This window comes from Primulina tabacum, chromosome 15 (assembly GCF_025594145.1).
Source record: "Primulina tabacum isolate GXHZ01 chromosome 15, ASM2559414v2, whole genome shotgun sequence".
Classification (NCBI taxonomy): Eukaryota; Viridiplantae; Streptophyta; class Magnoliopsida; order Lamiales; family Gesneriaceae; genus Primulina; species Primulina tabacum.
The window spans coordinates 25869444-25885328 of NC_134564.1; the positions used below are offsets into that span (position 1 = coordinate 25869444).

At 36.4% G+C, this 15885-nt stretch overlaps 1 protein-coding gene across 1 annotated transcript; it reads right to left on the reverse strand.

Moving 5' to 3' along the window:
• Positions 1 to 9413: 9413 nt before the first annotated feature.
• On the reverse strand, positions 9414 to 9821 carry LOC142526009 (uncharacterized). Its single transcript, XM_075630283.1, has one exon. The coding sequence runs from the start codon at positions 9819 to 9821 to the stop codon at positions 9414 to 9416; it is 408 nt and encodes a 135-aa protein (XP_075486398.1).
• Between the last annotated feature and the right edge of the window lie 6064 nt (positions 9822 to 15885).

The following is a 15885-nucleotide window of genomic DNA, read 5'->3' on the forward strand; positions in this document are numbered from 1 at the left end:
CTTCTCTATGGACAAACTCTAGCAAAGTGTCTTGATTGTCTGCAGATCCGGCAACTACCGAACACACCTCGACATTGCTCTGTGGAATGTCTTCCTCCACAAGTTCTGCAGTACTCTCCTGTATAACTCTGGCTAGAACCACTGGAGCTAGAGGAACCACTCCCTAACTTCTTAAACTGTTTCTTACGAGCTTTCAAGAAATCTTTCTTTCCACCACTAGTACTGCCACTATCAAATCTAGACAGAGATGGCAGGGATTGAGCTGGAGGTTGGGGTTGGTTCTGTGGTTGAGCAACATACGACTGTCCTCGCTGTTGGATCAAACTTGCCTCAGCTTCCTTTGCCCTGTTCAAGGCGTCAGCCAAATAATGGGGTCGCTCTACACTTACCAAGGCAGATATCTAAGAATTCAATCCACTGATGAACTGATCAACTACAACTTTATCATTTCCAGCCACGTGGGGAGCAAAACGTAGTAAAGTAGAGAATTTTGCCACATATTCTTCAATATTCAGCTGGCCCTGTTTCAAGTTGGCAAACTCTATACTCTTATCTTGTCGGTACGATACTGAGAGAAATCTTTTATGAAACTCAGCTTTAAAGATTTTCCACGTAATCACTGGTACCATGCTGTTCTAATGCTTCTTTGGTTGCGATCCACCAACTCTTTGCGACCTCGTGTAACTGATGTCCAATCAATCTAACTCAGCGTTCATCTGGGTAATCAAGTGAATCAAACAGCACTTCAATATCATTCAGCCAACTTTCACAGTCATCCGATGTCTCAGTACCCTTCAGAATCGGCGGTTGAAATGTCTGAAACCTCTTCACCATTATTTCCATCGGAGTTTCTGACACATCCATCTGATAAACCGAAGTACTGCCTGGTTCTGGAATTCTTCGAGGAGGTATATCTGATTACCAAAAGAATTAGTAACCAAATACAACAAACCTGTTTCAGTCCTCCTCTGATCATCTTACTGCTGATCAAGAATCGGTTCTGATTCATTCTCAATAATGCACATTACCAATCACATCAGATAAACAGGTAAACATATATTATATAAAGCAGTAACACATGCTAGCATTCAAAAGCAAGGAAAGAAAATTCAATCTACCCCGCTCACTAGCTCCTATCTCAGCTAAGGAACCTACTGCTCTGATACCACCTGCTGTGGGGACCCGGACGCTAATTCATGTCTTAATCATTATTAATGTCAAATATAACAATTAAGAAAAGTGGGACTAAATTTTTTTCTTTTTAAATTATAACTGCGGAAACGTAACAGTAATTTATCTGATATACATGTCAAAATCAAAGTACAAATCATGTACTACATGTCTCTATCTCAACTAGGTTCAACGACTATACATCCAGTGCTGAATCCTATTCTGCTTCTGGGCCCGGATCTCCACGCTAACTATAATCTCTCATCCTCTTTCTGATCCTGATCCAGTCCCACCTGTTGTCATGCACACATACAAACAAGACAACAGCCGGATAACTCCAGTGAGAATTACATTCCCAGTATAAATAACGTATACATGCAATCATATAAAAAGATATAAAAGCATGAAGCAGATATCCATAACATGTATCACAGTCAGAAACATGAATCGATACCAAACTGTAAATCACACTCTGAACTGTATCATAATCAAAAAACATGAATCGATATCAAACGGTAAATCACACTCTGGGACTCTGAGACTCTGACTCGACTCATTCCTAATCTAGGAATCCCGATCTGAATAAGAACGCAACGTTCTCCCATCTACTTTACCCCAGCTAGATGGTGGTACGTTCTTAGTCCCAGACTTTGGCTGTCTATATCGAAGATCTGGAATAGGAGTCGGTCTTCTCCTCAGTATATCGATATATATCCAAAAGTCTAGTGACTTGACGGTTCTGCCAAAGAATAGGCGGATCTGCCCAACTCTAACTCATGCTTTGATATAGATCTATAGACTAATCATATCAATATAAAGAATTGCAAATATCAATGCAATAATCCTTCAGTATGTGATTTTGGAAAACTCAAGTCAAATTTAACTCGAGTTGTGCAATCGCGAATCAACATTGATTTATATCTTTCGTTTCGTTCTGTCGATCTGGCTCTGTCGAAGTCTCGAACTCACTGCCTGTCGATATCAATCTGGCAATAACAATATCGAATACACTGTATCAATGTATAACTCAATTCAAGACCGGTTCTGATCAATACTCAAATCAAACATAATCTGATCCATATCAACGATCTCATGATACAATCTCAATCAATACTGAATCTGATCAAAATCAATATACTGGTGTTTCGACGGCATAATAATACAGTCTCAGTAACCCCGTCAATCTCAATTCATAGATATAATAACACGGCTCACAATTAATATCAGTACATACGAATCAACAACTTATCTGATCCAAGTCTGAATAATATCAATATACCCAGCGATACAGTATCAATCAGATATCAATCCCAATATCTCATGATCGATAACGACATAAGTCGGATATCAATTCGATCTAATCACAATCAAATCAACTCTGAAAATTCATAACAATTTCATACGGTATCTGTTCTTCGATCCGGTTTCAATTATACGATGTCTGATATCGTAAGAACAACATATATCGATCATATCTGATTCTGGCAATATCATAATTTCAAATCATCACAAAACATAAGAAAACTTACGCCCAGTTGAAGCTCTCGTCGATAGAAACTCAGTACTGAAGTCGGATTGAAAATCAGACGGACGGATTGAAATATAAAGGCGTAAGGATTTCACAAGCCTTTCTCGATTCCCTTTCTTCATTTCTGTTTCTGAAGGAAATGAATGATATACATATATATACCTCCACTTGCATGGCTAGAGAAACGTGTCTCATTTCATGAATTTCAGTCGACTCTCGGGCGGTTGATCTTTACCGCCCGGGCGCTTGCTCGGCGCTCGGACGGTTGAAACTTACCGCCCAGGGCGCGAGGTGTTCTGCCTCCCGATTAATCATTGGCGCTCGGGCGGTCAAAAACTACCGCCCGGGCGCCACATCTTCTGTCCGAAGCATATTTTGTTGAACATTGGCGCTCGGGCGGTCACTTTCTATCGCTCGGGCGCCAATAGTTCTGTCCAAAACTTGTACAATTCATATGCTTTGCCCAATCTGGTCTTGGAATGGCCCAGGTTATAATCACATCAGTTCATAATCAATAATCTCAGATTAATAGAATCAAAATCTCGGGCATTACAACACCTCATGCTAGGGCGTTATTTCTTGACCGCCCCAGCGCGAGAGCCTGAATAAATTATAGGAAGATCTCGTGCTAGGGCGGTAATTATTGACCACCCAGCGCGAGTAATCATGGAAATTTTTCTTATTGGATTGTTTCTAACTTGGAAGGGGGGAGGTTGCTAAAGAAAACCCTAGGGACAAAAAATAAGACACTATTCAGCAGCCACCAAAGTTTTGAAGAGAGAAAAAAAGGTTTGAAGCGAAGATTTTGAGATTTCTAGGCAACATTCTTCGCGTTTTCGTCACGTCTAGTACCTTTATTTTAATTTCTCTTGTTTAAATATTGTTTTGCTTAATTTGAGCATGAATTCTAGTAGCTAATTTTCATTATTTGTTTGAATTTATAGGGATCCCTACCCCGAAACCAAGTTTAGTTAATTCATCTATCGACTTTTGATTTATTCTTGATTTTTCTATTATAACGATATCATATTGCGAGTGAGTCGAGAAATAGCCTGTGATAGGAACGAGTAGCATAATCCGTGGATTTACAATTTACATAGAAATATGAAGTCGGATACACGTCGATAGTTATAGTCCAGTAGGTCGAAAGCAATGAGATTTCATAGAACGACATGCAGTTCATCTTTGATAAATAATTAAAGAGATTTAATCACTTCACTGAGTTGAATTAGTTTGACACAGCTCAAGAGGGCGTGTTCCATTGGATAGGAAATTCCGTCGAAAGTTTAGATCATTGTCGAACGAATTAATTAGATTAGCGAGGGATAGGTGAACCGAAATTCCCAACAAATTCATTTCTCATTGAATCTTTAAAAATCATTGTAGCTTATTTATATCATCATTTAATTTGTGAATCATTTTGTTGAGTTTTTATTTAATCATTATAGTAGCAAACAATCGTTCCAATTATCGTTGCTAAAGGTTTAATAACTGAGAATGACAATTGCGAAATACAGTTTCTAGAGGAACGATACTCGTACTCTCATACACTATATTATTACTTGACATCGTGCACTTGCGATTTGATCAGTTCGAGCTGTTATCAATTCAGTTCCAAAATGACCACCTACCTCGCGGTCATGACAGTGGCTAATAATCGATCACATCTCTTCCTTCCGCTACACATCTCCTTATCATGGCATTTGCACATATTTTGAAAACGAAGGGTTCCTCCCAAAAATAATATTTCACGTCCGAAAAGAATTTCTTTTTTTGGTGAAATGTTAAATTTTTTTTAGCGAAATCCGCAAATCATAGACAATTTTTCACCTCCAACAACTGTTCATCCGGAAACCAAACATCTATCTCATCATTTTTACAATTTTTGCTAACATGCTCAAGCCTAGAAAGATGATCAGCTACTACGTTCTCTACACCATTTTTTATCTTTTATTTCGAGGTAAAACTCTTGTAGAAGTAAAATCCACCTAAGCAATTGTGGTTTGGTCTCTTTCTTAGCAAGCAAATATTTGAGTGCAGAGTGGTCAGTAAGCAAGATGAATTTTGACAAAACAAGGTATGAATGGAATTTATCAATTGCAAATACTACTGCAAGCAATTATTTTTCAAACATCCATAAACATATCTTGTGTACTTAACTGTTTAACTATTGTTTTCAAATTGATTTGATCAGTTTGAGTTGTTATCAATTCAGTTCTCACCATAACTGAACTGATATACACAAGAACTGATCCCCTTTATTTCAGTTAATCAGTTTACACAAGTTAAAAGTTTTAAACTGATTAGCTTTCTTAACGAATGATTATTTCGAGTATTTTTCAATTGGTTTAAAACCAAACTCGATCTAATTAATCAGTGTTTTCATTCTTAGAACACGTGCTATTGCAGCTCAGTGAGAATATTGTGTTTGAAGCACCTTCAAAGGTGCACGAACCGATCCATCAAGAAGCTTGATAGTTTCAGCCTTCACTACATCTTGCATCTTTGGATTGAGTCGTCTCTGAGGTTTCACGAGGGGTGAATACTTCTCTTCCATCATAATTGTGTGCATGCAGATTGATGGACTTATTCCCTTGATGTCTGCCACCTTCCAAGCAAACGCCTTTTTGTGCTCTTTAAGAACTTGCAGTAGTTTTCCCTTCATATCATCTGTCAAAGCAGCCGAAATAATGACAGGTAGATTATTATTCTCATTTAGGTATACATACTTTAGGTACGGAGGGAGTGGTTTGAGCTCAAGCGTTGGTGGTTCCTCAATGCTTGACTTCGGAAGGGTCAAATCTCTTCGCTCTCCCAAATTCTCCAGTTCCATCCTCATTGGCTTCCTCCATGAATGGTTGGCATTAAAGTATGCCACTATTTCCGCTTTTTCTTCGTCCAAGTCATCCTCTTTTAATTCAGTTGTGAGGGTGGCTTCCAATGGCTCCTTCACAGCGTCTTGCATAAAATTGTTCACAAGTAAATCCAAAGCATCGATTCTAAAATAATCATCAGTGCGCAGTGTGTGCTTAAGAGCATTAAAGGCATAAAAAGTAATTTCTTCCTCCCTTACTCTTAATCTCAACTTCCATTCTTGTACATCAATAAGGGCCTTGCCAGTTGCAAGGAATGGTCTCCCCATAATTAAGGACATTTCCATATCTTCTTCCATGTCTAGCACCACAAAATCTATCGGGAACATAAATTTGTCTACCTTTACCAACATGTCCTCTATGACTCCTCGCGAATATTTGACATATATGTCTTCTAGTTGCAAGGACATCCTTGTTGGCTTAGGACTCTCCTAATCCGAGTTTCCTGAATACAGATAAAGGCATAAGATTTATACTCGCACCAAGATCACATAGAGCTTTATGAAAAACAACATCACCAATCATGCAAGGAATAGAAAAACTCTCTGGATCTTTTAATTTCATTGAGATCTTGTTTTGTACCATTGCATAGCAATTTTAAGTTAAGCTTACAGTCATGTGATCTTCTAATTTCCTTTATTCGCTAAGATGACTTTCAAAAATTTAGCATATCTAGACATTTGCATCAAAGCATCAGCAAAGGGGATATTAATGTGCAATTTTTTGAATACTTCTAGGAACTTACCGAATTGCGCATCCATTTTGGCCTTTTTTAATGCTGCAGAAAGGGCGGAGGGATAACAATTCTAGATTGTGTAATGGGTGCGAGTGTAGAGTTAGAAGGCTTACTTGTGTGTGTGTCAGCCGCTCCCTCTCTTGGCTCCCCTTTTCCTTCCCCTCTTGTTCAAGTACCATTCCACTCCTTAATGCTATGGCATTCACTTGCTCTTTCGGATTAGTCTTAGTGTTGCTTGGCAAAGTGCTCGGATCTCTGCTAGAAATCATCTTAGCTAACTGTCCTATTTGATTTTCTAACCCCTTTATCGTTGCATCCTAGTTCTGTAGTCTAGTTTCGGTGGATGAGATAAATTTAGACATCATTTGCTCAAAACTAGACTTCCCCTCTCTAGACTCAGTTCTATACATCGATTGCTTACCATACTGTTCTCCTCCCTGCGACCGATTCAGGCTGTTTTGACCACTCCATGAGAAGTTGGGATGTTGTCTCCATCCAGAATTGTATGTGTTCAAATATGGATCGTTCCTAGGACGGTTTTGAATCCCCACTTGATTTACTGGTGCCTCCTCTTGCATATAGAAAGGACCATTGTCTTGACAATCATTAACATAATGTTCTCCGTATTTGTCATAGAATATCTCTTGCAAGCGCATTGCTGTTCTGTGTACATTCAAGCTATCTATTTTCATGTTAAGTGCTTCTAATTGTGCAGTAACAATAGAAAAGTCAGTTACCTGGTGAACTCTTGCACTCCTCCTCTGATTATTCCATTCAGATTGAGGGTGATAACTGCTAGCACCCATCTCTTCCAGTAACTCATACCCTTCTTCGGCAGTTTTTCTCAGCAGATTCCCACAGGCCGCAGCATCTATCATGGTACGGTTAGATGAAATTAAATCATAGTATAATCTATTGTTTCTGCATCGATCTTGTTATATTATGTGTTGTGAAGTTTATTATGCGTGAAAATCCATGTATATGTTGTGAAACAATTTGAGCAAAAACGTTTGGAATGATTTTTGGATCAAAATTTTTAGATCTAAGAATAAGTCTGTTGTCATTTCGTGTGCTGCGGATTTTCGGTCGCTTATCTTGAACAACTTTCAACATATAAAATGTAGAAATTTTTAATACCTTCGATTTGACAATAAATTCGTAAATTTTGGACAAGAAACGAGTGAGTTATGATTGTTTTTGCGGGACTGCTCAAACTGTGATTTTATGAAAATGTGTTCTTGAGTTTCTTGTTGTTTTTGCGGGACTGCTCAAACTGTGATTTTATGAAAATGTGTTCTTGAGTTTCTTGTGTTGCAGGCTTCGTTGGAAATCGCCGAGTGCTCCTTGCTATGTTTAGGAGTGTCCAATGGGGTGATCATGTGAATTTTGGGTTGTTGTCTCGGGTTGGTGAAGTTGTGCATGTATTAGAAGTCATAGGGAACTCTTGTGAAGAATTTTGGGTTGATTTGTGCAGAACTAGCGCCGCTGCGCCGCACTGCGAGCGCCGCTGCGCTGCCAGTACGTACCCAGAAGCGCCTAGGAGCTGCAGAGCAGCGCCGCAGCACTGCTGGTACGCACAGGATGCGCCGCAGCGCCTAGGCGCCAGTCTGACGCTGCAGCGCTGCACTGCAGCGCATAGGACGCTGCTTCAGACGAATTTTAGGCTTTGAATTTAGGTGCTCTTGCTTCTAGTCTGGCGAGCAGCGCATAGGCGCTACTTCAGACGAATTTTAGGCTTTGAATTTAGGTGCTCTTGCTTCTTTTGGGTACTATTAAGTCGTTATGTCCTAGTATACTAAAATTTAACTTAGATGTTAGGAAGTTTGATTGGGGAATGTTGAACTATGTTTTAAGCAAGGTCCGCACCTTTTATTGTTTGGGAAAAATCATACTTCTTGACAAGATTTGTTTCGGGGTCGACTCGGGGGTTATCATGTTGTTTATCACGGTCAAGTCCCGAGCATTTCCAGAAGGTCATAAGTTAGTAAGTCAATGGGTGATGCATTCGATATGCATGATTGAATTGTGGAAGTTAAGGTTCATGGTAGCGCGTTAGCATGTGCAGCAAGGACTCGAGCGAGATCCAACGAATCCCTCAACGCCTGTAAGCATGTTCGACGTGCAAAAAGAAAATATTTTTATGTTTTTGAGGTATGCTAAATGTCTTGTGACCAAATTATGAATGGATTTGGAAGTCGGTGAACGTGGCCGAGGACCTCTCCACCCCGGTAAAGCATGACAGGGTTTAGATCAGGATTGGAAAGCGGTAAAGCATGACCATGGACCAATCCACCCGTTAAAGCATGAACGGGGATCTCATGTATGTGGTAGTGGACTTTCCCTACCAGCCCAGTACTGTGGTTTAGTCTGATCATGCACTTTTATGTATGGGTCACTTGCTTTGAAACATATCTCTATGCAAAATGATGAAGTTTATGTATATTCAAGTATGTATGAAGCAATCATGTTTATGAAAAGTTTTATGATGATGGCACGTCTAAGTTTATGCTACTACGAACAAGTTTCAAGTATGTTTATGCTATTACGTTCAAGTTTCAAGTATGTAAGCCCTACTTTAAAGATGCATGTGGTTTATTATGTAGTAGTTGCTATCTCCAGTTTATACATGTTGAATCTTTAGACTCACTAGACTTGATCGATGCAGGTGAAGATGACTTTGAGGAGACGAGGGGTGGGGACTAATGAGCCGGCTTGGACTGCGCAGGAGGCTAAACCCGAGGACCAGCCCATGTTTTAAGATTTTATGCATGACGATTTTTAATACTCTGATTTCATGAAGTGGTTTATGATGTTTAAACGATTATTACTTTTGGCAAACTTGGTTTCAGTTGTTTTTATTGCAAATAATTTTGGACGAGCAAGTTATTTTAATGCAAATTTGAAAGTCTATTTTGTATTTAAGAAAATTTTTATTTTTTCGCAAATTTCAAGTAGTTCAAATTACGGTACGTTACACAACTTATGATGTGGGCATCTCCGCAATAAGTCTTTGTAGCACTCCCAAGCCTCGTAGAGTGACTCTTGCTCAAATTGAGAGAAGGTGGTTATGTCTGCTCGCAGCTTCATGGTTTTTTATGGAAGTAAATTATTTCAAGAGGAATGCCTTGGCCATATCTTCCCAAGTCGTGATTGAAACTACATGCAAACAATTCAACCAAGATTTAGCATTTTCACGCAAAGAGAAAGGAAATAAATGCAATCTAACAACATCATTAGACACTTCATTAAATTTTAAAGTGTCGCAAATTTCTAAGAAGTCGGCGATGTGAGTGTTTGGATCATCAAGCGCATTTCTCCCAAATTGGACAGTGTTCTGGATCATCTGAATTATGGCTGGTTTGATCTCAAACTGGTTCGCCGTGGCGGTTGGTCGTACTATGCTTAGACGTGCTCCATCAAGCGAAGGTTTTGCGTATTCCAACATGGGTATGCGCCTTGGTTCTTCGACTCTTAGATCTTCATGCTGCTCTTCCTCACGCTCGTTACTGTTCATCTTGTCTCTAAGCCTCTACTGTTGTCTTCGTCTTCCTAGGGTTCTTTCAATCTCGGGGTCGAATATCTCTAGTTTAGACTCTAGAGATCTTGGCATGCACCGAAAGGGATACCTGCAAATAAATCGTAGGTGTCAAGCAAAACAAAATAAAGAATGCTAAAGTAAAGAACTGAAAATAAAATTGTGGATTAACAGTCCCCGGCAACGGCGCCCAAAACTAGATCGATCAAAACTTGCATTGTAAAATGCTTAGTAAAATTAATAATATTCAAGCTCGAAATAATAGCAAGTGCACGATGTCAAGTAATAATATAGTGTACGAGAATACAAGTATAGTTCCTATAGAGACTGTATTTCGCATTTGTTATTTTCAGTTATTAAACCTTTAGCAACGATAATTGGAATGCTTGTTTACTACTACAACGATTAAATAAAAACTCAATAAAATGATTCACAAATTAAATGATGAGATAAATAAGCTACAATGATTTATTAAAGATTTAGTGAGAAATGAATTTGTTGAGAATTTCGGTTCACTTACCCCTCACTAATCTACTTAATTCGTTCGACAATGATCTACGCTTTCGACGGAATTTCCTATCCAATGGAGCACGCCCTCTCGAGTTGTGCCAAACTAATTCAACTCAGTGAAGTAATTAAATTTCTTTAATTATCTATCAAAGGTGAACTGCATGTCGTTTTGTGAAATCCCCTAGCTTTCGACCTACTGGACTATGACTATCGACGTGTTTCCGACTTCATATTTCTATCTAAATTGTAAATCCTACGGATTATGCTACTCGTTCCTATCACGGGCTATTCTCTCGAACTCACTCGTAATATGATATCATTATTAAAGTTAGCTACACTTCAACAATGCAATGAAAATAACTAGAAAAAGCAAGAATAAATTAAAAGTCGATAGACGAATTAACTAAACTCAGTTTCAGGGTAGGATCCCTTTAAATTCCAGCAAATAATGAAAATTAGCTACTAGAATTCATGCTCAAATTAAGCAAAACAATATTTAAACAAGATAAATTAAACTAAAGATACTAGACGTGACGAAAACGCGAAGAATGTTGCCTGGAAATCTTGAAATCTTCGCTCCAAGCCTTTTTTTCTCTATTCAAAACCTTGGTGGCTGCTGAATAGTGTCCTATTTTTCGTCCCTAGGGTTTTCTTTAGCAGCGTCTCCCGTCCAAATTTGAAACAAGCCAATAAGGAAAATTTCCTCGATTACTCGTGCTGGGGAGGTCAAGAATTACCGCCCTAGCGCGATGTCTTCTGTAATTTGTTCAGCCTCTCGTGCTGGGGCGGTCAAGAAATACATCTCTAGCGCGAGGTGTTCTGTTCGGACACCCAATTTTTTGTTGTGATCGCGCTGGAGCGGTCAAGAAGTACCGCCCTAGCGCGAGGTCTTCTGCCCAACTCCTTCTTGGCTTCTGCATGCACTGTGGTGGTCAAGAATTACCGCCCCATCGCCAAGTGGTATGTCCTCTTATTCACTTCCAATTGAATTTTCTTCTTTTCCATCGTTTTTCTTGCCCATTCATACAACTCAGTGAGCGGTGATCATATGCAATAACTTAATATGAAATGAACAAAATGCAGACTTCATGCAACAAAAACGATGCAAACTACGACTAACACAATGCACTAAAATACGTAATTATGACCTCTATCAGTGCCAATATTGAACACTATTAGAGTTTTAACAAACATAAAACATGAAAAGATACTAATCTCCCAATTGCAAACAAGAAAATTGCACTATTAGAGCATTAATTGTAAATATACAAATGAACATTAGTTGGTCAAGATAAATCTGAAAAATATCAACATACGTTCGTCAAGCTAAATTTGAAAAAAAGTACTAGATAAAATTATCCAAAACGCCAACACATCTAAACACCATCTGATTAAACTAATAGTAAGAGATTTTCAAAAAGTGTCTTCCTCATGGCTTTGATATGCTTCCCTTCAAAATAACATAATAAAAAGTTTGACTTCATTATGAGGTCTTGGTTTACCCCTTGACCCTCATACAACAAACCAAGGACAATGGAGAACTCGAATGATGTTAAAGGGATGACAATGTCTTTCCCAAAAACAAAGGAGGAGGAGTCGTTGTAACTCTTTAATAGCACATCAGCTCTAGCATTGTAGATCGAGAGTTTAACAACTTCAACCATTAACCTAAAGGAGTACTTGTGATTCTTGTTTGTTATTCTCACTGAGTTTTGGTTCAAATTTGTTCATTATTTTTTTAAAACAAGTAGAAGAACATCTTGGAATTTTATCTTTTCTACTCATCATATGAGCCTCCTCATTTTCATCAACATTTTTTTAACAATTTATGCATAAAAGAAAAAAAAAATTAAACAATATCACTATAACCAATTCTAATACAACATCAACTTTTAAATTACGTCCAAACAATATGTACTATCAAACTTAATAACATAAAAACACCACAAAGAAACACAATGCATAACATACCGAAAAAATCTAACAAACAAAAGATTATTCATTAAATATTAAAGATATACTATAGTATGATATAAAAAACAGTATGGCTTCGTTTGGTACGTGTGATAGGATAAGTAAATGATTAATAATTAGAGTGATTAAAAAATGAGATATATGAATTAATAGTATGGTGGGATAAATAACATGGTGTTTGGTATGATTTTAAAATGATGGATTAATTTTGTAAATTTTATTGTAATGACCAAAATGCCCCAAATGCTATTTAAATATATATTCTTAAACAATTGTATAGATAATTAAATATTTATAATTATAATTTACATTTATTAAAATTAATTTAAATCATTAAAAAAATAAATTAGAATTGAAAAATATTTATTTTCATAAAAAAATTAATTAACAAGATTACAAATTTATAAAAATTTAATTTAAGATAGATTTGCATTACAATTTATTTTCTTTAAAATGATTGAAATTAACAAAAATATATGAAATTAATTTATAAAAAATATAATAAAAATTTAAATATTATATTAATTATTAAATTTTCACTAATTTTAATTTTCATATTATATTGAATAAAACAATTCAAGGGTATTATGATCAATATACAATCTTATCATCATCATTATTCAAAAAATATTAATCATCACACCCTTTGAGGAGGGATATTTAATCACACAAATAATATGAATAGTGCGGGCTTTCAATCATAATCAAGTGCCTGTAGATTAATAAAAAAAAAAAACCAAACGCTACCAAACATAGCATAAATGTATACTGCTTTCTTATACGTCTTTTGTTAAAAAAAATTTAAATCAAACAAACCAGCACATATCGAAGAAAACTATAATAATTCAAAGACAGACCATCATTGTTCGATGAGAAACCAACATAAATCGAAGAGAAATTGGCGAAAATAAAAAATTAGCACAAATCGAATACATAAACTACATAATTACTACACCAAAAAAAATTATAACGACACTATGAATTAGTGTTGAAATTGATTGTGGCGATTATCAATGTAAGTGGATGTAATAAAAGTGACACAACAGTGCCTGCTCTTTAAAATGCATTAGTGATCATTTCATAAGAAAATAAATTGTCAATTTTGCAGTCTGAAGTAGTACTTCATTCTCAACACCAAAAAAATAGGGAGAATTGATGTTACAAGTATTTGTGTATAAGGTTGGGGTAGATTTGATACGTAAAAAGAAGTACCAAAAAGTTGCCGCACTCTATGGTACGGGTGTCAATTCGGGTGAATTGAGTGGGTTGGATCGAGTTGAGCAACAATACTATTTAAAAATTGCTTAACCCGAACCCGAGCCAACTCGAAAACTCTCAACCCGAACCTGAACCCGAATCAACCCGTATAACCTGATTTTGAATTTTTTATAAATTTTTTTTAAAGAAAATTAAATAAAATAATACTAATATTTTAATTTAAACATATAATAATACAATCTTTCTCATATATATGATTTAAATTTGAAAATCTAATTGTAGAAAAATAAAGTATATTTACTAAATCAAATAAACAATTATTTAAAAAATAAAAAAAGTTCAAATAAATAATAAATTATGAAAATTTATGATATATATATACAATAAATATTTTTCATACATACAATATATAAAAATATAGGCAATATTTATTAATTATATTTTTTAAAAAAAATTTAAATTTTCGGGTAAACCCGGGTTGATCCAAACCCAAGCCAACCCGATATTTTTTTCGGGTCAGCTATCGGGTCCAACCCGATCTGACTCGAACCCGAAAACCCTAAACACAAACCTGATTTTTTCGGGTTGAACTATTTCGGGTTGGTGGATCGTATCTGATTTTGACATCCCTACTCTATAGTGTTAAATTGGTCTATGTATTATTGTTGTTTATGTTACATTAAAAATTGCTAAAAATCTTGCTTGTAATAATTCTATTGGGTGCGTGATTTTTTTATGATATATTTTACCTGTTTTTATTTTTAGTCTACAACCTCCTATTTTTGGCTTGTATCTATTTATTTCCCTTGTTATATGCCATGAAGGTCATGGGAAGCAAGTTGGTCGGCACATTGCGACAAATAGAACAAAGAATAATACATTCAACAAAATACAAAACAGCAACAAATCGACGATAGACTACAGAAAGAAACCACAAGAAAATCACACATAAAATTGCAAAAGTGAAGAGTACCTAACACAACTTGAAGCAAAAATAATATAAATAGAATAAACCACCATAAATCAACAAGAACCAACAATAAATAAAACAATCTAACACAAATCACAGAAAAAAAGGAGAAATCGGAAAAAAAAGTAACTTGGAGGAAAAAAATTCACTGCCTTCGTCTCCGATGTTGCTTCGGCTCGTCCTCATCATCACAGGTGGAAGTGTTCTTTGAAGAAAGAGAGACGTTAAAGAAAAAAATAATTATGGGGGAGGGGAGGAGAGGAAAAGTAAATTGTTCCATCACGGAGTTGAAAATAAGCTTTTGCAGTGTGTGTGTCATGGAGTGCAAATCAAAATTTGTTGATATAGAGATTGGACACCAAATCAAGTTTCTACTTGGGGATTTTTCTACAATTTGCACAAAAATTTAATGGGGTAAATCGTTCTTGCAGTTTAAGGAAGGAAATAATCAATTATTTTTCTCTTTCGTCCACAACTATTGAAAGGAAGAGTAGGTTTCAGGTGAAACAGAGCAACCCGATCCATACCCGTGATACGGTCTCATAAGAATTTTTGTGTGAAATGAATAATAATTTAATTTAGCAGAATTTAAATCTTTATCGAAGGTTTTGACAATGTTTTTCTTGGTAGATTGATATATTAGCCACTATTTTTATGTTTAAGTTTGAAAATATTTAAACAATCAAGTCAGAAGTGGGTCATGATTAGAGATATCATTGTTTTTTGTATAAAGAAATCCCAAATTTGGCTAAATTCTCGGTCCAAGGTCCAGTCACAATTGTTCGGGGTAGTTCCCGATTTAGTCCTAAACAAATATAATGAGCCGATTTAGTCCCAAACGTTTCAAAAGTTTTCCCAATCCAATTTCTCCATTAGTTTACAGTTAAACTAAACAGAATAGAATGATTTGCAAATCATTTTGTAAAAGGAAAAATCCCCAAAAAACTCCTAGTCTCTCTACACTCTAAAAATCCCCAGAAATCCTCAACCTCCTCCATCTCTCTCTGTCATCAAGGTGCGCACACAATTGCTCCTGGTAACAATTTTTTTATTTGCACGTGAAATCGAAGTAGCGTGAATTCATTGATAGAGATATTAGCTTGAATGTAAGTTGACTGTAATTCTTGAAATCGTGAAATGTAATTCTTGAAATCGTGAAATCGTGAACTGTAATTCTTGAAATTGTGAAATCGTGAAATGTAAGTTGATTGTAATTCTTGATAGTGTGTTTTTGATTTTCACACTTAAGCTAACAGCTTGAAATGGATTTCCAGTTGAAGGAAGTCTTCATCCCCATCCTCAATCTCTCCTTCCTCAGCCAGTGAATTTCTCTATGTGTCGTCACCTCAAGGTTGATAAGTAATGGCTAAA